The sequence below is a fragment of the Prinia subflava genome, chromosome 4 (assembly GCF_021018805.1).
Source record: "Prinia subflava isolate CZ2003 ecotype Zambia chromosome 4, Cam_Psub_1.2, whole genome shotgun sequence".
In the NCBI taxonomy this organism is placed as follows: Eukaryota; Metazoa; Chordata; class Aves; order Passeriformes; family Cisticolidae; genus Prinia; species Prinia subflava.
Window position 1 is genome coordinate 22950277 of NC_086250.1, and position 24446 is coordinate 22974722.

Consider the following 24446-nt stretch of genomic DNA (forward strand, 5'->3'; position numbering starts at 1 on the left):
AATGAAGATCAGCGTGTACTTGTAGCGATTGTAGCGATTTCATTTAGGATAACGACATGATAACCGCAAACCCCTTTTCCACAAGTGGTCTCGGAGGCGGGCGCCCACCACGTGCACACCAGCCCAGGCCACGCTGGACGCGGCGAGCACGCGACATCGCCCCGCCCAGCGCCCCCCATCCAAGGAGATTGACAGTGAAACTATCCAATCAAAGGCACGACCCTCCCTTTCCCCACCCTCCCCCGCCCACGGTTGCTGCGTCATCTGGCGGTTGACATCGGGGCGCGGGCGCCCGTTGGCTGGCAGGCGTCTGCTTCCGACCAATGAGCTTCGCGAGCTGCACGACTGACATCTATCCTGCCCAATAGCTATTTCGCGTGCACGTGGAGGGACGGGGTGAAGCGGAGATGGCGCTGTGGACGGCGGGCAGTGAGGCGTCCGTGCGGTGTCGCGGCGCCGCTGAGCGGCCATAGCCGCGACCGTAGCCGCTATTGCCTGTGGCCGTTACGGCGCCCCGCCCATGCGGCCAGCAAATGAGTACACAAACTGACGTAACCTCGTCTCGGCTGAGGAGGGTCCCAGGGGCCGCCGAGAAGCGCGGCTCGGTGGGCGGGTCTCCGCGTGCTACGGTATAACGGGCACATTCCTTCTGTAATGGAGTCGACCCACAGCCCAATTCGTAGGGCAGAAGGGTGAGACAAGTAGAAGCGGGCGAGCGAGAACCCCATTCAAGGGGCAAATCTCGCAGGCAACTGGCAGAGGAAGAAGGGGCGGGGGCCAGTGAAGGATGTGAAGAGGAGCAACGCTAACCAGTGACAGCCAGCAAATGCAGCCAATCAGTGAGTGTGTAGTGACGCGAGAACCCAATCAAAAGCGCCGAGAGGCGGTACTCCGCGGTGATTGACGTACATCCTGGCTAATGGGCGGAGAGGTCTCCGAGACTCTTCCCAATGGGCAGCGTGAAGGGGTGGAAAGGGGAACGGAAGGAGAAGATGAGCAGGCAGAACGACCAGTCAGCGTGAGAGTCGACGGGGCACTGTCCAATCGGCGGCGCGAGGGGCGTGTCCCGGTGTGTTTGGGTTCGTGCTCCTCGGGGGAGGGAGAGACGGCGGCGAGGAAAGTTTGGTTTTGGTTTTTGGTTCCCCCCCGCCCCCCCCCCGGTAGTGTTTTTTTGGCGGGGCCGGCGGAGGCGGGGGGACGCTCTTCGCAGCTTCTTCGCCTTTTGCTTCCCGGGGTTCGTGTTTCCTAGCCGGGCGGAGCCGCTCCCGGCACTAAGAAGAACGGGGGCTCAGCGCACCGCGGCGGCGCCTCGGCGGTGAGTGCGGGACGGGCCTCCCACCTATCACCCATCCCCACTCCCAGCTCCCGCCGCGGGACGCCCTGGGATCCCTTCCCGCCCTGCAGACCCTCGCGCCGCCTCTGAGGGGCCTCTGGCGCCGGGCCGCGGTGCCGCGGGGCGGGGGAGGGACGGGGGGGGGGGGGAGGCAGGCCGGCGGGAGGAGCCCCGAGTGGCGGCGGCTCAAGGGCGCTGCCCCGGCGGCGGCGGAATGGCCGCTGCTTGCGCCCCGACCCCGCCGAGTGCCTGCCCCGTCCTCGCCTCACGTGCGGCTGCCGCTCGCCGCGGCTGCGCCCCGGTGTCCCTCTGGCTTGACATAGGGCCCCGGGGAAGAGCCGTGCGCCGCCGGATCACCTAGGCCGGGCAGGAGATACAGCGGCGGAAAGACTCTGAGGGTCGTTCTCTTGTGTGGATGGGGGAAAAAAAGTGCTGTGGTGGGGGACAGAGCCTAGGTTGTGTTGATAGCACCGCAAACTGCGCTGGATGAGTGGAAAGTGATGCTGGTTAAAATGTGTGTATATGTGATGGGTGGGTGGGAAGAGTGACCGTGTGCAGAGGTGTGTGCCAGGGAGGAAAAACGTTTCGCCAGCTGTTTGTGTAGCAAAACGAGGGAATATTTGTTTGTGGGGACACTTCGCTGGCTGTGGATAAGCGCTGCTTGCAGCGGGGTATCTTGGAAGCTCAGATATGCTTTATGAAATTGCATGTAGGAGGATCTACTACAGCATACATCTAAAGCTTGTTGAATAAACCGAAGACTCAACAAAGTGTTTTCCTAACTAAAGTAGAGATGCGTACTGCTGTAAACAATACGTGTTTTTCCATGGTAACGTTTCAGTAACCTCACGAACATTTGTTAAAACACCTCTTTGTAAATTTAACCTTTTTGTTGTTGTTTTTACAAACCATTAATTACTATTTTTAAATCATAACTTGCTAGAGTTCAGTGTCACGTTACAGCCTTTACACAAAGTGACTTTTCTTGGAATATAGTAGGTAGGTCTTTGGGGGTTCTACAGCTTTGTATTTGAAAAGTCTGTTTTCCTATGTTTCTAATGTTTTCCAGTAATATGAATTCCCTATGAATAGGTTTTAGAAATAAGTTCCTGCTACAAGTGTTGTAGAGGTAATAACTTTGATTCATAAGGTTGTTAAATGGGTGCACAAGTTCAAGCAGCTGTATACTTAGCTTGTCCACACTGAAGTTGCTCAGCAATGCCCTCCTCTCATGTGGTGACTCTCTAAGGGTGCAGATTCCTTGGAATGCGCGCTGTTGAGATGTGAGTGAATGCTCTCATCTGCTGCATTACCCAAGGCCCGGAATTAAAAAATAAGCTCCAGGTTTTCTACATTAGCCGTGGTTAGTGCAGGGTCTGCTGTGTAGTTGTATCTCGGGGGAGGGGTTTGCAGGGGTGACTTTTCACCTGAGTTTAACTGAGTTGTAGATGTAACTAGACGATTCCTTCGCGAAGAACTCACTCTGCAAAAAGTTGAGGCTGGAGATGGGAGAAGAGAGCCCAAAGAGGTATTAGCTGTGTGTTAGAATTTCTGTTGTGAAGTTTTGGGGCAGTAAGGTACAGGCACATCTGTCTTAGTAGAGAGTAGATGTGGTCATCATTATATATTTACTTTTATCTTGTTTAGCTATTTTGCATGTGTGCTGATGGGCAAAATGTTATTGGGATGCTTAAAGGGAATCACCTGAATCCTGTAATATGGAAATAAAAATGTAATGATAAACCAGTCAGTGTCTCTTGATTAGGCAGACTTTTGAATTAATGCATTACTATTTTCTGCATACCTGCAACTTTAGCTACACTTTCTTTTAAATAATAAGTTCAAACGTTTGGACATAAAAGTCTTGACAAAGTTTAATCTGCCAGAGTTTGTGTGATTGAATAGTCCAATAAAACATTTAGGTTGAGTGTGTCATGGCTCTGTTTGGTGATGCTTATTTCATGATTAAAACTTGATGTTCGAGAATGGCTTCAGAAGAGAATTTTGTGTAGCTCTCAGGTAATGTATTTTACTTTAGATCTGCCTCCTATCATAGCAAGTAAGAAATTAGAAATTAAATTTTTGTAGAAGTAACGCATAATAAAAATCATTTGTAGAGATAGCTGCATCTAGAACAGTGGGATGAATAGCTGCAGCCAGAATGATGGAAAGAATTGAAGGACTGCTATAAAATTAGTAATTTGAAAATATGTTCAAATGGAGTTTGTTCTCTTGGGGTTTTAAGTGGGTTGTTTTTCTTTTTTCCCTCCAGTAAAGATGGTATATTTCTGCTCACAGAAGAAACTTGATTTACAATTAAGCAGTATGAACTGGAGATCATAGAATAAGTCTAAAAAACTTAGTTATTAACTTGAATGTTAGTTATTAACTGCTTAATGGTTTGTTTACTCTAGTCTCCATTTTCTGCAAAATGCTTGGATGCAGAGTCTGTTCTAGTTACTTATTGCCATTATTGTGTTTATTTTTGTGGGAAATATCTTTATGCATGGATACTGTCTTTGTGCACTCGTAACAACTAATGGTCATTTTCCCATTTCTTTCAAATGGCTTTCCTCAGTCATTGCTGCCACTTGATTCATTAGTTCTGCAATACTTCTGCTTACAGCATTCCTAGCATCTTATAGCTGTTCACTTCTTTATCGTTAGTTTTTATTTTTCACTCAGCCTTAACCTGTGTGTAATTTGGGTCAGTAGATGTATTTTTGTGAAGAACTGGCATTGTTTATTTTCACAGGATAAATTAAGCACGTTTAACACATAGATGAAGGAGGAAAGTACCTCATATTAGCACATACCTACCACTGCTTTTCTTTAAAGCTAGAAGTTTTCTTTCACTCAGTGCTTATAAAATGTATTTGCTCTGGATTTGCTTTTAATGATCCGTTTTTGCATTTTTAGAAATTTTAATACTGAAATTTTCACTGTCTTAGGGAAAGAATAGCAAGAGAATGTCAGCCCTTAGTTTTGATTGCAAGAACCTAGCACAGAAGTGCTGAGCAAACAGTAATATACATTTCTAATAGTTTGACCAGTTGTGGTAGGAAAATACATATATTCTTGCTAGCCAGTCATCCTTAGCTTAGTGTTTACCGTCTTTCTTCATTTTCAGATAAAACATATGTGCTAAGGTTGTACTTTCAGCAAACAGTGTGGAATATGGACTGAAGAATTCATGTTAATTTCTTGTGAATTAAATAATAGTAGAAAATCGAAACTTTTAGCTACTACTATCTTCTAATAAAAATAAGGGCACGTTTTGGTATTTGGGCCAGCTGTCACTGTCAGATAAGTAGTTGTCTGCTGGTATTTGTGCTTGTGAGGTGACCGAGGAGACTGGGGTGAGAGTAATCAGGATACTCTGATTGCTGTTCCCTGTCCCTTTCAGCAGACAGTAAAACTCATACTCCCTTACATTTCTTTTCTGTTCATGCCTTCTTTGTGTTGCACTTCTACTCATTTTTAAAAATTTCTTCGGGGAAGTAAATGTGCTTTGCTGCAAGGCATTGGTGTCACTTATTTTTTCTCCTTTAGAGCAGTAGGCAGTGAGGACGTTAAATTTATTTTTTCCCTTTGCCTTATTATAGTGGTTAGAGGGAGAGGGTGTTTTTGCACTTATGGTTTGCATCATGTTGTAGGGGAATGTTCTGAGGTTTTTAAGTTTTCATCTACGTAAGGGTTGTGGCTGGAGTTTGAATGTTCTCAGTGTTTACCATATAGTGAGCTATGGAGATGACCTTTTCTAGTTTCAGCTAGTCAGTACGGATTGCGTTTCTGGGCCCACCAGCTTTAGTATTTCTGAAATTGGATAACGTGCATGTATTTCCTGATTTAATGTCTGTGGATTAGAAAAAACACAATAGTTCCTCTGTGAGAAAATCTGGGAAGCAAGTTAATGTTCTATCCAAGACTTGTACTGTTTAAAATTTTTAAAATATTTACTTAAAAAGGTAAAATGGATCTGAAATCAACTCTTAGCCTGTTTAGCTTTTAAGTCTGTGGAGCAACATCCTGCTTGTCAGGAGAAATGAGAGGTATCATTAGACAGCACTTGCACTGATTGCTACAGGATACTGGTCAGAATAAATGTATTTATATATATCAACCTGGAAGTTGATATATTTTGACCATGTTAGACAGAAGATAGGAGACTGGAAAGCTAATTAGCGGATGAAAGGATAAGAAGCAAAGTTGCAAAACAAAGAGTCGATAATTTTAGATAGCCTGACAGAGGATTAGTCAAAGGTGATACAATATTAACATGTTGCTTGTGTGAGGGGAAGTCCTCTAATCCATCTAAATTAGTAATGAAGTAAAAGTCATTGATGTTTTTACTTCGATTTAACTTCTATAATTTTATCATGACTCTTGACAGTGTCATAAGAAGTGCTATGAAACAACCTGGCAGAGTTTTTCAGTGGTGTATTGGGTTTTTGATTAGTAAGGTCTGTTCTGTAACAGGAGATATTGATGCCCTTTGATTTGGTAGAACATAGTTTTTGTGAATACTGTTGGCTTTCTTCTGCTAAGTTTGAGGATTTTTCAGATTCTAGCTTCTTCCTGTTCCCCTCATCATCTTGTATCCTAGGATTACATGGGGGCTTTTTCCTACTCGAGTACCTCTTATTTTCTTACCACAAACACTGGTTGTACCTGCAGTTCGTGTGTTGTTCGTGTGGCAAAAGCAGACGTGAGAGAGTTTCACTAGTTGAATTAAATGTATGATTTTAAATCCGGAAGCTGAATGTTTGGAAAGGTGTTTGCTGACCTTGTTTTAGGACTGATCCAATAGGTCTCCACATGATCAGAACTAAGTAACTCCTGGGCTACTCCATGACAATCTGATTACAAACTTCTTTGGCCCTGTGACCTCTCTGCATAAGTCTCACGACTGTACCATGTGAGTGGTAGAAAGATAGGAAACCACTTCTGGGGAATAGAAGGAAGTCTTTAGGGACTTGCCAGTCTACTGTAGAGGACTAAATCTATTTTGGCCTTAGGGTGATCCACCAATGATAATGGGAGTAGGTCCTCTTGTCTTGCTGCTTCTTATAGCCAAGAGATACAAATTATTCAGCAGTTTGGTGTCAGTGTCGTCTAGGTTTGGTGTCCTCTAGTTAGGAACTTCTGTGTCTTAGGAGCTGAAGACCCAGGTTGTCCAGCTCTTCTCCTGGACATCTGAGAATCTTTTAGCTCTCTCCATGGACATTTGGTGATCTTTAGAAATAATCTGATGTCTCTTTCTGGAGAAGATGGAAGTGCCAGAATACATTTTATTTTCTTATTGCAGCTGACAGTATATTCTTCTTTTTATACAGCAGTACAGCAACTTTTTGATTTAAAAGCTTTTCCAGAAATTAGTTTTTGTAGATGATTAAATTGCCTATATACTCACTTTACCATTACAGTGAAACACTATTTCAAATCTCGGAGGTTTCTGTTGCTTGCACACTGTGACCTGGGAAACCATAGGTTAATAGTATTAGAGGGTGCTACTAGCATGAGGAATGATGAGGAACTTGGGAAAAGTGTTAGGATAATGTTTTGATTTAAAAAATTGCCTCTGAGATATAGGAAGGGAATGTGTCCCATGACCCCAGCTTCTTAAAAAGACCAAAATATACTTCAGTATGAAGTATGATCCATTCTTGATCTGAAGCAGCTCAAAATCCCTTTAAGAAAGAGGGCCATAATACATATTGCCCTAAATAGTTGTTTTAAGGCATTTTTAGCTACCGTTATGGGGTTTAGTATCTTTCTTTGTGACCCTCTCTGGGATTTTTATGTATTGAGATTTTTTCTGGATGTGTTAGTGTTATTATAACAGCATTCTTATATTGCTGTAAATATAGCCGTTTCACTCTACGTTGGGAATATGTTTATTCTGATAACTATGTTTGGGGGTTTTATTTTGGTGTTTTTGTTTGTCTTTTAAGTTCCACTTAACTGCTTCAAGTAAGAAGCTAAAACAAGAGCACTTTGGCACCAATGTGTGCCTATGCAGGATATATTACTGTTACAACCGCTGTAATTTAAATTCTTACACTTCCATATTGTTTTGGTTTGAAAGACAGATATCTGCTAGGAAGGGGACAGGACCTCTCTAGAGGTGGAGCAAATCCCCTCCCTCCAAACTATTCTAATTGAAAAAAATTAAAGGAGCTTTCAGACAGAAGTATGGGGATAGGAATAACAGTTCTTTACTAGTATATATGACAAAACAACAAACAAACAACAACTACAGCATCAATAATAAACAGAACCAAGAACCTTGAGGGCTTTTCACAGAAAGTCCGAGACAGTTTGATTTCGATGCCCCTGCAGGACTCTGAGAGGCCAAGCTGGGAGGGAGGAAAGTCCCGGGCTGGTGGATGAGATGAGGAGCTCTGCGCTGGTAGCTGGAGCAGCAGGGGTGTCCCGGCAGGGCTGGGCAGTGCAGGGCTACAGAGCAGCAGGGGAACCCCAAAGCTCCGAAGAAGCAGCGGTGGTATGGGGAGGGCTGGAGAAAGCGAGCTCAGGATTCCCGGGAACAGGAGCAGACGACAATAGATTTCCCAGGACGAGACAGAGGCAGAGTGAGGGCTGCGAACTCTTCTGTAGCAGGGGGCAGCCTGACCGTCCTCTTCTGCGCTGAGAGCAAGAGTGAGCTCCCCTCCCCCAGATCTGTCTTTTTGCCTTTCCCAAAGCTCATCATCTCTCCCCTCTGAGGGACACTCCCAGGGACTCAAAAACAATAGGTGTAGCCTTGTGCTGCCATGTCCGTCAAGTACTCCTTTTTTTTCTGACTAAGTAGTCATCAAGGCCTCTTGGAAACTTATGGGAAAAAATTCTGTGAGAAGAAAAAAACAAATCTAACCCCCAACACATATATATTTGGGCTCTAAGAAAAATTGTTTCATTTAAAAATTAAATCTTTAATATTTTTGTTTGTCAAATGGCTGAGATTCTGCATTATCAGGTTTGAGTTGCATCGTATCAGATTCCTTTTCTTGCAAATTAAAAATGCAGATGAGTCTTCCTTTGAAGAGAACAAAAGTGAGAGTCAAGTCATGAGCATTTTTTTGTGACTGTCCATTAAGATTAATACCATTTTTCACTGACACTGCAAAAAATTCAATACTTAATATTTTCTCACATTTGATATGGATCCTCACATTTAAAATCGATCTTGTCTATACTATTCCCTAAAATACTGTAGTATTTCCACACCCCTCATAATAAGTGTCTTTTTTGTGGTGATTTTGTACAGGCTTAGTTCATGTTTTTCCAAGCCCTTCAAGGCAAAGTGGAATAGTAAAGCTAAAACTGAATTTTTATTATTATAGCTGTGTTTTTTGTTTGGATAAATGTTTGGGTGCTTCAGGATCTGCTCATCTACTTTCTGCAGCTGGTGTGGTGACAGCCTGAAGAACAGGTGTAGATTTTAGATGGTGTTTAATGTTTCTGTTATATTTAATAAGAGCTATGAGGAAGTTGCCTATATTTCTGATGGTATTCACTTTGCTAAATGGTACTCAAAAGGGGGAAGATATATTTTATTGCAGAGCTAGGCCTTTTCAGACATTTTTTAAACTCTATAGTTGCTGTAGATTAGCTATCTATAATTTCATTGCTTGGCCTTTTCAATTTTCAGAGTACTCAGAGACCCAACCAAAACTGGCTGATAGTACTCTCATTCGTTAGAAGTTAACTCCTCTGGTTTTTCCATCTTCAAAGTCCAACTTTCTCTTCTCTGTCCCTGGCAATTTATGTATTGCGGAAAAGAGATTCATATTGAGAGAAGCTTCCTGTTGATGGAAAAGTAAATTAGACTGTGGAGAAAACAGGTAGAAATCCCGTTGTATCAAATACTTTTTAACATTTTCTAATAAGCAAAGGAAAGCGTTCCTGACAGTGTTACATTGCGGTGGCTTAAGGGCAAGAATGCCTGGACATAATTAGTCTATTCCCTCTCCAGCTCTAACTCTGTACTTAATCAATGCTGGATAATGTTGCTTTCACCAGTTGAAGGTAACTAGATAAACTGGCACTGCCTTGTGTGTGGATACTGTATGTAATATATGATGTAATTCGTGTTCATGAGATATAAATGTATAAGCATCCATGTTCATGTAATATGATGTATCGATGGTATAAATTCAGCCACGTTTTGGGAGGAATACGGTAGCAGTCACTCGGGCTTGGAAATAAAGTGAAACGATTAAGAATTGTGAAAGGCCCTTGCTTGAAACTTTGGCAGGGACCATGATTTACACCAGAAAGGAGGGTGACTACGAGAAGAGATAAGCCTACTCAGGAGATGGATCAAGACTTCATCGTCTGGGATGTGCATCCCAGTATGAGATTCCCAGAAATCAAATCAAGTATTCATTTCTTCTTGAAAATCCGATCAACCATTCAGGCGGTGAGGACAGAATTACATGAATATGGAAAAGGAGTCGAAAAAGACAAAGGAGTATGAAACAATGCCCTGTCCTACCAGAAGCTGTATATAAACTGACCCTGCTGGGACTGAAATTGTGAACATGGGAGCTCCGGTGCAGTAGAGGCCGAAGCTAGGTTCACCCAGTGCCGATCCCGGGCTTGACACTGACTTTGTTTGTGGCTTTTTCGTTTTTGCAAATTTTGTTTCCAAATTTTATTTTTGTAAATTATTAATAAAATTCATTTTTATTAAGTTGGTTGCCTACATATTTATAATACTGTATATCAGCTTATCTTACCCCTGCCACAGCTGGGTATGTAAATGAACTAAAAGTCATTTTAGTCTTACAAAGTTTGGACAAAAAATAATTGAGAATTTGTGTTACTGCATTTTCAGATTACTAAAGTATGAACAAAGAGTAACATAAAAGTGAAGAACATTCAAAACTAGGAGGAAATTTCAAAAGTTGGGTTTTTAAATGTGGTACGGTAGCTTGACTGTGAAAATCAGTTGTCATGTAGTTCAAATAGATAGCCTAAAGACAGACTTCTATGGTTTTGGTTGCAATTGTAAAGCTAAGTTACTTTTATTTTAAATGCCACTTTCAGGGGAAATAAGATGAGAAAGTTGAAGAACTCTTTTGTGCCAAAAGACTGAAAAAGTAGGGCCCTGACCTCACACTTAGTTGAGCAGGTCTGATGCTCTTGTTGCAAGTAGTTCCAAATTCAGTAGTACTGACTAAACATGTTCAGCAAAGATTGCAGTGTTGAGGACTAGCATTGTATCAGTAATAACTTGCATTATGTTTTTAAATTTAAAAATTATTTATAAAAATGAGTGTATTGCCTCATTTCTTCGAAGATTGAAAAAAATCATTGCATATAAAACAGATTTTTGAAAATTAGCTTCCTGTTCCTTTCTGAGGTGCTGAAATAGCTGAAAAGTACAATTCATACTGATGTCATGCTATAAATATTGATGAAATTCTATTTGGCAGCTGGTTATTTTCGAAGTTGATGTTTGCAATTATAGTTAAGAATTATTTGCTTAACAACTCAGCATTTTTCTTTGACAATAATAGTGCTAAGATCTTGGACTTCTCTGCATGTATAATCATGTGAATGGGAAGTCAAAACGTCTTTGTATAAAAGAATATATTATTAATCATTAGAAGTGAGATAAATATGGAACATTATTTTGGAAAGTTTCAGGGTGTAAACTATAAAAGAGTGAAGTTTAAAAAACAGAAAAAGCAAATTGTGACTTAAGCTTCATTCTCCGGAACACTCTCCTGGCTTTCCTCCTGGCTGTGTCCTGCCTCAGTCTGGCCATAATCTTCTGCCAGAGGCTGCATTCCAGGGTGTAATGCTGAGACCTAGAGCCTTTCTCGGGCAGCAGGGGATGCTTGTCTGCCTTCATGGCTGCTGGAGGACTTAGCACCAGTATTGCCATGCTGGTGTGTATTCCTTAACAACGCAGCTCTTATTGTAAAAGCAAACAAAGCAAAAGGATAGGAAACTTCGATACTCTTCTAATTAAATACAGGAAGATTGTAAGAACTAGATAGTTTGAAAGGCGCGATGTCTTCCAATCCTATCCTGTATGTGAATGATTTTTAGTAATGCTGTCTTTTGCTCTTGTAATTGCTGCTGTCAGTGAATAAGACACTGTTCCTCCTTTCCCCTGCGCAAGGCTGTTTGCCACCTTACCAGTTTTAATTTAATTACTGCTGCTGGGTTTGATAAACATACTGCTGTATAGGACTTGATGAGTTTTACTGGTGGTTCGAAAGGAAACCTTCGATCTTGAGTTGACTTTAGTGGTATGAATAATCTGTCAGAATAATTCTGTTGGAATTATCAGCAGTAAAGGAGTTACTTATACCTTTCTGGTTTAAAGTTGAGCTGTTGAGAAGCAGCCTTCTCACTCATCACAACTTTGATTAAGATGGAGAAAATGCTTCATGTCTCTGGTCTAGTATAACATCCACTCTTCACCTCTCTTTAGAAAATTCTGGTCCTCTGTATTCTGAAGACTTTGTCACTTTGCAAATGCCCTGAAATAAAGGCTTGGTTGTACTGGTGTAGCTCCAGCAGTGCTGAATCCTTGGGAATGCTGGTATACGTAGATTGCTGGCATTTTGAGCATGTTGATTGTGGTCCATTTTTGCCACTGGAGCACCATTAAATGCCATGACAGTTGTAATACTTACGGTAATGACTGCTTTTGTGCCATTGGGATTCCAAGCATTGCTATTATTAACAAGTAGTGGCAGCATTAGCAGTGTGAAGTAGCCCTTTTCTGTGCCTGAGAACCGATAATTTGCGGGGGGGGAGGGGGGATGTGGAGGTTAAATGGTAGTTTGTTTCCAACTTTGCAAAACAAATCTCTTGATTGGATTAAACTTTGATGTGGAGTGTAAAAAGCAGCTGATGTTCTCAGCTCACTGTGTTTTAATTTCATGCTGCTCCAGGTATCACCACAACTCTTACTGTGATGCTGACTGTCAAGAAGATGCTGTCCCTCAGTTAAGACACACTACTCCCAACAGCCTCAGTTTGATTGTTTCCATAAACATTGTGATGTTGAGTGTTGAAGGTCTTGAAGAGAAAAAGTAGAAATAATTTTGAGGATGTTTTGTTACATACATATATTGTATCTACACAGATCTATGTGCATATGCACATAAATGTGTGTGTATATGTGCTTCACTCACAGTGAAAAGAGTTGAACGAAACACAAAGGACTTGGAAAACATAACCACTTGGCAGCCTTTGGCTGGTAGTTGGGATGTAATCTTGATTACAGTTGAGAAGTGATGTGAAGTCTATGTAGCAAAGTGAGGACAAATACCTTTTATGTTCACTATAACCTTTAATGGATTCTTTAGCAAAATCGGTACAAGCAGAAAAGAAGTGGCATTTATGCTACTTAGTAGAAAGTAACAAAAAGGTGTAAGCAAAACATTTTTTAAAATAAGCTTTTCAGTTTACTTTTCCTTTGCTGGGAAGAGAAAAATTTAGCACCTTGATTATTGTTTATGTAAATGGTTTGGAACACTGGGAAAGTGATGATGAAGTTCTGTCCTTATGTTTCAAGACTGTCTTTAGACTCAAAAGCTAGAGCCAGGATTTTCTAAATTGAAAATGTGATTTAGGATCTTTTGAGAAATATTCTTTTGCACGTTTCACATATCTCTCTTAACAATGAATCAAAAAGGGTGACATTCTTTAATGAGAAGAAAACCCACAAATTCACTAATGATTGGATTTTCTTGAGCAGATCATGTTATGTAGTTGTCCACTTTAAACCCCCTGACATCTTCAGGAGCATTTTATTTAGAAAATTGTTTATATTTGAGCTCTTCATGTAAAAGGACTTAAATGCTGTGAAATGGGACTTCTATTTTGTTCATATAGGTTGTATTTAACTTCTTGATGGTCCTCCTGTTTTCATGTTACTTTAGAAGAGCAGCACAGACTAATGTATATGATATCTAATATTCCAATGTACATCTATTTATCTTGTTGAAAGTATGTGTCATAACTACATGAACAGCTGAACCAATTTCCGTATTTTACCAAAAACATCAGTGCAAAGAATTTAGTACTTAACAAAATATAAAGTTGTGCAGCCAGCACTAAATTAAACATAATGGACACGTTTTCTCATGTTGTGTTTTGTTGTAGAACACCATAGTGATTTTTGGGGGTATGTGACTGCCATTCCTGAATACTCCTTTGGATTTTTTTTTCTATGAGAGATTGAGGATTTCTGCCTTTCCCCATTCCTCCCAGCTGCTTTGTTTAGAGTGGTATCTTTAGTTTGTTTTTCCTTGAGGTGCTAATCCTTCCTGGATTTCCTTCCACCTAAGTAATGCAAAGAGATTGCTCTAAACCACGTGAAGTAAAGAGATTGCAAATTCTCTTCTCAAGCACTAGCAGTATCTCTCCTTCCACCAAATTATTGGTTACAAGCTGTGTTTCTATCTTCAGCCTTGAAAAGTGAAGTGGAGAATTACCATCACAGTGAGACCTAGGTTGTCCTGAGTAATTTTAATAGTAAATCATGACTGTTACACTGCTGCTGTGCTGGATATGGAAAACCATAAAATATTTCTGTGTTATTTTGAAGTTTTGAAGCCAATATCCTAATTGAGTATGTGATGTTTTTGTTTATTTACATCAGCAGCTGATTCTTGTAAGATGATGTTTTAAGACAATTTGAAGCCTTTTGAGCAGAGTGTGCTCTTGGTTGCTTTATCAGAATCACCCCACAGCATAAGTCAGAACCAAGTTCAAAATGAAGGTTTGCGTCTGTAAAACTTTTACTCATTAAGCAAAGGGACAGGCAAATCACAGTGGCAGGTAGAACTCCCTTTTATCACCAGATCTATTTTCCAATAAGAAATTGTTTGAATGGAAAATCATGCCCAGAAAGCTCTTGGTTAATGATAGAAGATCAGGAAAAAAAATACTCAGTTGATGGCAGTTAGTCTGATGACAGGAAGACTGTTCCTAAATAATGCTGTATATTAAGTAGTAGTAGCCGACAAAATGATGCAGTGAATTTAGAAAAATGCCACTTGTTCATATCCCTTACAACAAACCTGAGTAATGGCAACTGGAACAATTTAGGTTTTAGTGATGTTAACTTGGATGTATAGTGGTAAGCTGATGGTTCTGGACTTCTTTTAGTTCCTGGAAGTTGGTTATGTTTTGCAAAACCAAAACTGAACTATTTAATGCTAATTGTGGTTAAGACAGATTATATATGATTCGAAATGGGCTTGATTGTTAGCCAGTGCAGTGCTGCTACGTTACTCTTTCAAAATAGGATTAAATACCTGATAATTGGTAGGTATTTGGGATTCTTTTTTACACATAATATTTAATATTTAGGAGTTATTGTAGGATTACATAATCACTTCCCTTGACTGCAGGGAAACACATTTGTGTGTGTTCTCTCGGTTCTAGTTGAAGAAACCAGTTTTTCCATGTTTTTCCCAGTTGTGATTAGAAATTATGTTTCTAGAGCCACCTACTGTTCTGTTGTGTCTCATAATCACTAGGAGATTCTCTCACAAATGCTACCAGTGTTTACTGTTTTTCCAGATTTGGATGAGAGGTTGTGGGGAGAATTTTAAGAAAATATTTTTCTGATGGCAGCCATTCCATTCATTTCTGTGCACCTAGGTTTGCTGAGCTTTGGAGACAGTTGACTTTTGTCTTTATATTTGTTTTTAATTTACTGATGACTACAGTTGGTTGACATTTTAAATTTTTTTTGTCTCCTTTTAGGGTTTTGTTGTTGCACTGAATGTAGCCAGGACGGATCCTTGTGGGCTTTGGCAGCCCTCGGAAACTGTCAAAGGTAAAAATCGTGATCAGTATTGTGATCTTGAAAGTTGAAGGTGAGAAGAACAATAGCCTGTGCTGGTTCTTAAGATACTGTAGGATGTATATCTGTTTTCATGTGCTTTCTACTGTGTTATTTCCTGAGGGTTTGCATGTGAAGTTTATGTTACTGCTTGATGTGATTTGTTTCTGTAAGCTAAAGTTGATATGTATGATGTATCATTTTCTTTGAAAATTAGTTTATGTTGAGATTTTTAAGTCTCTGGAATTGGTAAGTGATTATTTCCTATAAGCAATAAAGTTATAGTCAAGGCTTTTTTATCTTCTGAATGCTCTTGCTTTCAGAGCAACTGGCATTTAAAGTGACAAAAAATACTCTGTTCTTCTTCTGTACATTAAATTTTATGTTGCTTTTGTACATTCTTAACAGACTCAATGTAACACAATGCTCTAGCAGTTAAATACAATATGGCTGGATCATGTGTTAAAAATGAACATTTTGTCTGTACCAAGAAGCTGGTGACAGGGATCATGTGTTGATACAATTGTGTCAAATAAGCGCAGTCTCATTTTAAGACACAGTTTAGTCAAGTAGTGCCTTGATCTAGCTGCTCTTGTTTCAAGTATGCCATGTATACAGGATGACCCTCTTGGAAGAGCACTCATCTGCCTGTTTTGCTTTGTGAGAGAGTTTGGGACCTGCGTTCAATCTCTGCTTAATGTCTGTAACGGTGACAGTTGGCGCAGTCTTACTGTCCTTCAGGGGGTTTCTAGTGGGCCATATCCAATTTAAACTTGGGAATTCACAGGAATTGCAATTGGTTGTACATTAATAAATACTCCTCTTGCAGATGCACTCTTTAGAAGCTTGAAGTAGGATTTTTCTTCATTATCAAATGAAGATTTTCGCTTTCATGCATACTTGATTCCTGCTGCCAATCTATAAAAAACAGTGTTGCTGCTTGAAAGGTCTTTGAATTAGACAAGGTGCTTAGTCCCAGTGGTGCCTGTTTGATGAAACCAGATTTGAAATTATTGGAATTCCAGCTCTTTCTTGCTGTTGAGAACTTTGTGTTTTTCCATGATGGACCTTTCTGTGTCGGGGGAAGATTAGGCCTAGAGGAAGTACCTTGTTCACTGGTATTGATTTTCAGGGATTTATAGGTATATGGAAATTTTGTTCAGGTTTTTCTTGCCAGAGTGTGTTAGAATGCAGTAGTGCAGAGATGATACCCATTAGGACACTGTGCTGTTCTGCTTACACTGAGTGGCTGGTAGCTGTATCCGTCATGCTGATCCCAGTAAACAAAATTAGTACATCTTTGCTGCAGGAAGAGATGGAGCAAAAGTAGGACTAAATATCAAACTGGATAATCCCTAAACCATACTGTTTAATGGCAGGACAGTATTGCAGTAGGCATTAAAGTTTGTAAGAAATCCAGCTGGTTCATATTAATGAATGGTTTTTACCTTTTAGAATAATTCTTATCACTGCATTACATTTTAAAGAGTTAAATAAAAGTTGTTCCTAAGTTTAGGTGTGCATTTGCTACATCATATGTGGGCATACCAGTGCATTGTTATTTGTCAGGCCTTCCTTGGCGTTACCTTACTCCAGCTGAAGTTAGTTAATTTTTCTGAAGGATATCAGGTGAATAAAAAATTGGGGGATTTCAGTTGTATTTCAAATAGTATGGGTGCATATATGCAAGGGTACAAGAAAAGGATTATCTTACTTTTGACCTTTTCCAGGAGTGACTTTGTTGGTCTGAAAATCTAAATGGACTGTCTATAAACTTTCTTTTTATCACCTGGGAACAGGAAGTATTACATTAAGTATTAAATATAAGTAAACAAATGCCTTAAGGCTTTTGGCATTTTCCTGATCCTATAGGATGCTAGTAGAAATTCTTACTCCTGTCCATCCTCCATGCATAAAATAAATGACCTTGTGTGTTACCTTCAGTGCTCTGGTCAGAAGCTGGCGAGCTGAAGAGGTGATGTCAGTAACATGGAATAATTGTTATTTCTTTGTGTGCTGGCAATAATCAGTCTCTGTTGGCTGAGAAGTCATCCTCAGTTGTAAATGACTGCTACAAAAATCTGCCACAGAAGTAGTGTCCCCTGGATTCAGGAATCTTGAAATGTCTTGTTTTGGCAATAAATAAACTTGTTTGCAGCATTCTGGTGCCAGTGGCTAAGGGAATCAATGATTCATGTATGCAAAAGAACATCAAAATTATTGAATTGGGCTCAGAGTTTACTGCAGGGTGTTTTGTCTCCTGAAAGAACCCAGAAGCAAATGCAATAAAATATAAAAAAAACCCCAAACAACAAAAGGATAGTGTTCAACAAAACTTCCTCTTGCAACACCTCTTGTATTCTGTGGCTTAGGGTCTTCTTACACCAGCTAAAAGTTTTTGTTGGTGGATTTTCTTTTTCTGTTGTGAAGTTTTCTAGTAAATTACTGAGCCTTTTAGAACTTCTACCTTTTTACCATCCCATGTGAGTGAGTTCGCTTTAAGTATTGTACGACATAATATTTATGTTTTTTTAAAATGTCAAAACAAATAAAAATATTAATGATGAGATAAATTGAGAGAAAATAGGAATTATGAAAAAGAAAATACAGGAATTTTGTGAGGAATACAGGAATACAGTGGGGAAGGAAAATAGTATTCTTTGAATCTCCTACTCTAATCTCCGAGTTCTGGATAGTTCCAGTGAATTTAATGTCGTCTGTGGAAGAGCTTGCTTTTCTTTGTTCTTGTGGCCTTTCCATTTCTAAAAATTTTCTAGTTCTACTGACCTTTTCTGTCGTCCTTTGACATGCACTCGTTGGTAGTTTTTTGTCTCCTTCCAGGAGCAGTATATAAAAACCGATGTTGAATACTGCCAATTCCTCTGGTAGTGAAGGATCTCAGAAGATAAAACATGTCAGTTTTTCAGAGGTTTATGTTTGAGTTCCTCCAGCACTCTGAATGAAAAGTAACTTTCCCTTACTGTGCTCTTGGTCTGACCGTTCTGGTCTTGTTTTATATATAAGCTTCTTTTAATGTTTTTGTAGCTCAAGTTCATTCTTGCTTATTTCTCTGACTTTGTGGCCAGGTAAGTGCCACAGGAATCCTTCTGGCCAAAGCTGTTTTGGCTGTTAGGCGTCAGACTGTCTGTTTAAAAAAAATCTGAGGAGCTTCCCAATTACTTGACTCTGATACTGCAAAATCATGCTCCAAAATTCACAGCTCTGGAAGTTCTGGAGTGGTTTTCAGAAACGGAGCATGGCAAAGAAGTACCATGGACAGGGACTGCCCAGCCTGGCCTCCTTCACCATGGGTGCAGAACAAAAAGCAAGAAACATTTGTTATAGGCAGAAGGCTCTTGGCATAGATGTCATGCTTAGCATTTTATGCCTCTAATTTTTTATTATGTGCTGAAGGCAGAATGTTTAAGTGAGTTTGCTTTTCTCCTCATTCCTTCTTTTCCCAGAAAAGGAATTACTATGCTCAAAGTCTTTACAACTCTTGTGCCTTGCACTAGAGTGTATGATATTACTGAATGTAACAGCTTGTTGGTTGTAAGATTTGTTAAGTTATATGTAAGGTTTGGTAGCATCAGGCACTTAATGTTTTGTAGAACGTGTTCTTCATTCCTAAGTCAACCATGACAAATGTTGTTCTACCTATGTGCAACATAACAGAGGAGGTTGGAGCGCAGATGGCCTTACACTCTGAACAGCCATTAACAATGAAGTGAAGGAGGTGCATCATTTAGAAGCTTTCTCTTGTCAGTTTCAGACTTGGAATTGCTGCTGTGAAGGTGACAGTCAGTAGTTCTTTAGCTGAGGTGCAGAAGTAGAGAAATTGGAAGCAGATGTTAAACGCTAGTGCAGCTTAAGAGTTATATAATTGTGAGAGGGACAACTGTTAAAGGCCAACAACTCTTGGCTTTAAGAGAATTCTTAACTCAGTATCCTCAGTGTGAGCCCTTACTTCCCAAATACCTGGAATGTTAGAGATCTGGTCATGACTTATGTCTTGCATTTTAAATGTGAGAGATTCTTGTTGAATTTATGCTGGTGAATTTGATCTCTTAAATTTATTAATTTGATCCATTAGCCCTGAAAGATGCCTCATCCTCTGGGTTAGAAGACATTTGAATCTTAAACACCAAAGTCTCCCTAATTTGCAACCTTCTGTAAGTTACTTTACAATTTGAAGAATGAAGTTTGAGGTGCAGATTTTGGAATTGCGCTAATAAATGTCAAAGAAACGTACTACGTTACCTAGTAGTGTTAAATATTGGAAACATTGGGATCTGTTGACCTGGGTTAAATTGGAAATGCCAGCCTAAAGTTAAATGACTATCTGCTCCCTGAGCCATTTAGATTCTAGAATTTTTTATTGAAGAAATAATATATTTCTAATATATTAGAATAATAAAAAGAATAATATATTTCTAAAGAAATATTTCTAATAAATAGAAGATTTATTCCTTTTTTTTTTATGAAGTTGAGGAAAAATCCTGAAAGTAAGACTTCAGAGGTACTGTGAGATCACTGGAAGACATAACAGTTTTTGAAACTAATAAACTTTAAGGTTGTCTGTAAGCTGAGTCTTGGAAATAGCTTTTATGCAAATATAAGCTTCATAGTAGAAAATTGCTCAGTTCTGGTGTGGTCTGCTGACTGTGACTTTAATGAGTAAAATCATTGACTACATTAAATAGTCAGCAATGACACTTTAAAGTTAAAAAGAAAGTCTATTCCTGTTAAGTGGGGTTTTTTTTTCTTTTAACTGAGTAGTTTTGTCTTACCCTGAATAACAATTCTCACTTGTGTAAAACATAATTTCAGCAAATATGTGCAGAATGGCAGCATTGAAGGTCATACCCTAGAATTGTTGTTTATGTGCACTGCAATCTCACATAACATTGTTAAGACAGAAAAATCATTGTTTTTAAAATATATCTTTGTCGTTTATCTTTTAGGCAGTATTTTGCATTTCTGCAGAGCTTTGCACAGATCCTGGTCCCATGCAAACTGATGAGGGAGAAATACTGGAGGAAGGCAGCCCCAAGGTCAGTGAGGTAAATGCCACTGTGTTTTGGAGGAACAAAAGCTTACTTGGCTGAAATGGGGGGGTACATGGGGTAAACATCGACTGGTGGTGGTATTTTTAATAAATACATTATTATTTACTGTCATGGAGATATTAGGAAATTAAGCTTTGAAAAACCTTTAGAAAAGACAGGGGGTTTTGCGACCCACTAAGGATTGGAACGTGTGTTTTCAGGCACTTCCAGGAAGGAAAGAGAAAACTTGTAAAAATATACTAACCCTGATTGTATTTCATTTGTGAAAACTGGAAGGGCTTTCAGTCCTAACCCCCACCCTCCGAAGTGACTGAAGGAATTGGACATGTGGGCCTTTAGATGCAGGTTTTGGTGTCTGTGGATTACTGACTGACCTATATGGAAGGTGTGGTGCTTCTTGTTTCCTTGTACTTGTCAGTACGTGCTATGTCGTGAGACTGGATTGTGTGTTGCTTTTAACGGGACTTCTGATTCTCAGCATACCTTGTTGGGACAGGAGCATGTGAAATGTTCTGTTGAATACAATGCTGTGTCCTGCTTTTTGCCTACTTCCTGAAGATGCAAATGTTATGTCACAGATTACTTTGGTGTTCATAATAACATGGTCATTATCATACTCTTCTGTAGGCTTATAAATACAGTTTATAGTCCTGACTACTTAATGAGTTAGTGTAAGCATTGCAACTGATCTGTGTTTAAAACATGCTCCCTACATTTCACAAAAATCTGAATTATTGTTAGCTTATCTGTAGCTTTGTTTGAGAGACAGACTGAGAAATGAAAAAGTAGAAGACTCAAATTTAAATTAGTTTCCTAGGTAAACCTTTGGAGAGATGTTTCCATTGTTTTAGGGTCTAAGAAAAACATTATTTTTAGCTGTAAGCACCAAGTTAGGAAGTAAGTAATTATTAGAGAAAGGATTTGGCAATTGTGCTGCATATACTTTAGGAGTTGTGTTAGTTTTAAATAGCTTTGAAGGAAGGTTGGCTCTAGATTAGGAGCTGAAGAATGAGAACATACCAGTGGATGTACTTGCAGCATTGAATGCATCTTTAGAAAAGGATGTGATTACAGGTTTTAGTGGGGAATAGACATGAGAGAGGAGACATCATAGTGCAATAATTACTGATTTTAGCATAGTTATTGGTGCTTTCTTTTCACCACACAGGGAGGATCTTTGTGTGTGTGTGTGTGAACACACATTTATGTGTATACAAACAGGTAGCTGTGCATATATTTATGGATAGACAGCTTTAATTTTTCTTTTTTTTAACCTGTGTGGCAGGAATTAAATTGAAGTAACTGTCTTTTCCTCCAATGAAGGCTATGCTTTTCTTTGGCATGCTTAGTTCTGGATATAATGGTGAAGATTTATTTCTGCTCGAAAAATTGAACGAGCTTAAATTTAAAACCAAATTCTTTATACTGACTTTGAATACCTAAATGTGTATGAGGTATTGGTTTGAAACAATTGTAATTTAGAGAATGTGGGAGATCAGGAATTGTGCATCTGGTATTTAGTGTTATTAATAAAGGAGTAGTTATAGGATTAACAGGATCAGTACATATTAAGCAAAAAAGTCATGACTACATCTAGTCCTTCTCCTCATTCTATGATGTACTGGACTACTCACTGAAGTTTGTTTTTCAGTGTTTCTTCAATCTGTCTCTTTCCTTGTCTCAGAAGAGTTTTGTATTTATAACAGTTGAAGGTTTGTCCTAGAAAAATTTAGGCAAAATGTATTTCACTATGTTGTCTAGTATAATTTAAATGCATCCATTAATTTACAAATGTTTACATGATCTAGTGACTCATTTTAATAAAGATACATTTTTCTATGAACTACCTTTTTTAGATATTCAGTAACGTAGTTCAGTTTTTTCCATTTGTCAGGTTATTTCCGACCCCTCTCCATCCACTCTCAGCTTTTTCAGGCAGGAGACATGAGGTATACTTGAATGAAGTATTCTGAAAGAGAGGAGACCAAAATCATCTTTCGTGGAGTCCCCATGAATATCAGGATATAAGTATTTGGGCACTGCAAGAATTAATTTTTTTGTGGTGCCAGCCTGAAAATAACTTAAAAGGCTTTACATGAAGATTCTGTCATAGAGTGGAAAACAAATGATTTGTCATGCTGTCTTGGTTTGAAAGACAGGTATCTGATAGGAAGGGGGCAGGACCTCCCTAGAGATGGAGAATTCAAATCCCCTCCCTCCAAATTATTCTAATTTAGAAAATTAAAGGGGCTTGCAGGCAGAGGTATGGGGATGGGAATAACAGTTCTTTACTAGTATATATGACAAAACAAACAACAACTACAGCATTAGTAATAAACAGAACCAGGAACCTCAAGGGCTTTCTTTCACAAAGCCCAGGGCAGTTTGATCTCGGTGCCCCTGCAGGACTCCGAGAGGCCAAGCTGGAAGGTGGAAAGGCCCAGGCTGGTGGATGAGGTGAGGAGCTCTGCACTGGTAGCTGGAGCAGCAGGGATGTCCAGGCAGGGCAGCGCAGTGCAGGTCTACAGAGTAGCAGAAAAAGCCTCCAGGCGGGAAGGAAGCAGCAGCAGTGGGGTCAGGGCTGGCCCAGCAGGGCAAGAGAAAGGCGAGCTCAGGATTCCTGGGTACATGAGCAGATGACAGTAGCTTTCCCAGGACGAGACGGAGTGATGGCTGTGAACTCTTCCTGCAGCAAGCGGCAGCCTGACCGTCCTCCCCGATGCCAAGAGCAAGAGAAGCCACTGCCCTCCCAGCTCTGTCTTTTACCTTTCCCAAAGCTGTGTTATCTCGCCCCTCTGAGAGAAAACTCCCAGAGACCCAAAAACAATAGGTTGGCCCGGTGATACAATCTCTTTTGGCCACTTCTTAACAACTTAATGTTGTTTTAGTTAAGCACTCAGTTGTTAAGTTTCCTAGCAACTTATGGGAGAAAATTGTGTAAGTGAAGAAGAAACAAATCTAACCCCCAACGCATGCTAAATGCTTGTCAACTGGTTTGGTTCTATATGTGTCTCAGACTTTCTGACATCCTGGACTGGGTAGTATTTTGAGGCCTCCTGGTCAAGCCTTGAAGATAAAAGGAGATTTCCTCTGGTTTTGAAAAAGAAAACATAATATTGTGCCTTATGTAGAGCTGAGCAAGTCACTTTAAATATTTATGGCCTTCAAACTCCTTAACACTATGTCAGGTATGATCATAAAATTTGACAACCCTTCAGTCAGACATCATGAAAAATGATGTTCTCGCTTGACTCCTAAGAACAGCCTGAGACAATTGTAAAATCAGCTTTCATGCTTGCCTTTGCCGGTCTTAAAATGAGTGGCGAACTCATTGGCAACTCATTGGAAATTAAGCTTAAGGAAGGTTACTGCTGGACTCAGTTCTCACTTTAGTGTTTATTTTTACCACTGTTGTTAATGTATACATTTTTATTGAATTAGTAATTTAATTTTTTTTAATATTGTGGTTGTTGAATTGTGCTTATGTTCTCAGTTTTGCATACACTTTCTTTAAAATGGCATCAACATAGTAAAGACAGCTGGCACCTGTTAATAGCACACTTTTGATTCCAATAATTACCTAATGTTAGTGCTATACAGAGGGGAAGCAACCTGTGCAGAAGTCAGTTTTTTCAAATGAGCATATGGTTTTTAAAAATTAATTTAGTTTTGGCAGATGTGGAAGTCTTATTTGATGATAATAATATCCGGTCTATTTTATCCAAATGATCTGCTAGTGAGTATCATACGGTAAAGCATCCTTTCATTTTTTAGAATAGATTGGAGTGGGCTGTCTGGTTTTTGGCTTTTCAGGGTCTCTTTTTCTTCCTTTCAAAACAAACAAACAAACAAACAAACAAAAAAAAACCCCAAAACCAAACCAAAACAAAAAAAAAAAACCAGGAAAAAAGAAAAGGAATCATAGAATCATGAAAGTTGGAAGAGACCTCCAAGATCATTGAATCCAACGTTTGAATACCACCGTGAAGTGGCAAAGGCTCACCAGTCAGGTACAATCGAGGGAAGTTTGTAGGACTGATCTCTTCAGAACTGGAAATCCAGCTAAGACCCTCATGGTGTTCTCCCATGTTTGCTGGAGCTGTCAGTGGGAGGCAGGAAGCACTGGGTCATTCTGGTTGCCTAATACCAAAGTGAAGTCTTCTGCTACCTCTCCATTGCACTGGGAGAAAAAGAAAACCAGTGTTTCTGCTTGGAACCCTAC

General features: G+C 39.8%; 1 protein-coding gene across 6 annotated transcripts in view; it reads left to right on the plus strand.

Annotated features, from left to right (window-relative positions):
* Positions 1 to 702: 702 nt before the first annotated feature.
* Positions 703 to 24446, plus strand: part of TNRC6B (trinucleotide repeat containing adaptor 6B) — a 139005-nt gene continuing 115261 nt past the window's right edge. The window contains exons 1-3 of one of the 6 annotated variants that reach the window (XM_063395963.1): positions 703 to 839; positions 15077 to 15149; positions 20120 to 20218. In XM_063395963.1, the coding sequence (XP_063252033.1) occupies positions 20165 to 20218 (54 nt within the window). In that variant the 5' untranslated portion in view covers positions 703 to 839; positions 15077 to 15149; positions 20120 to 20164. Of the gene's footprint in view, positions 840 to 943; positions 1070 to 1098; positions 1316 to 15076; positions 15150 to 20119; positions 20219 to 24446 lie in introns of those variants that run through there. The other 5 variants (XM_063395964.1, XM_063395969.1, XM_063395962.1 and 2 more) reach the window with 5 other exon arrangements.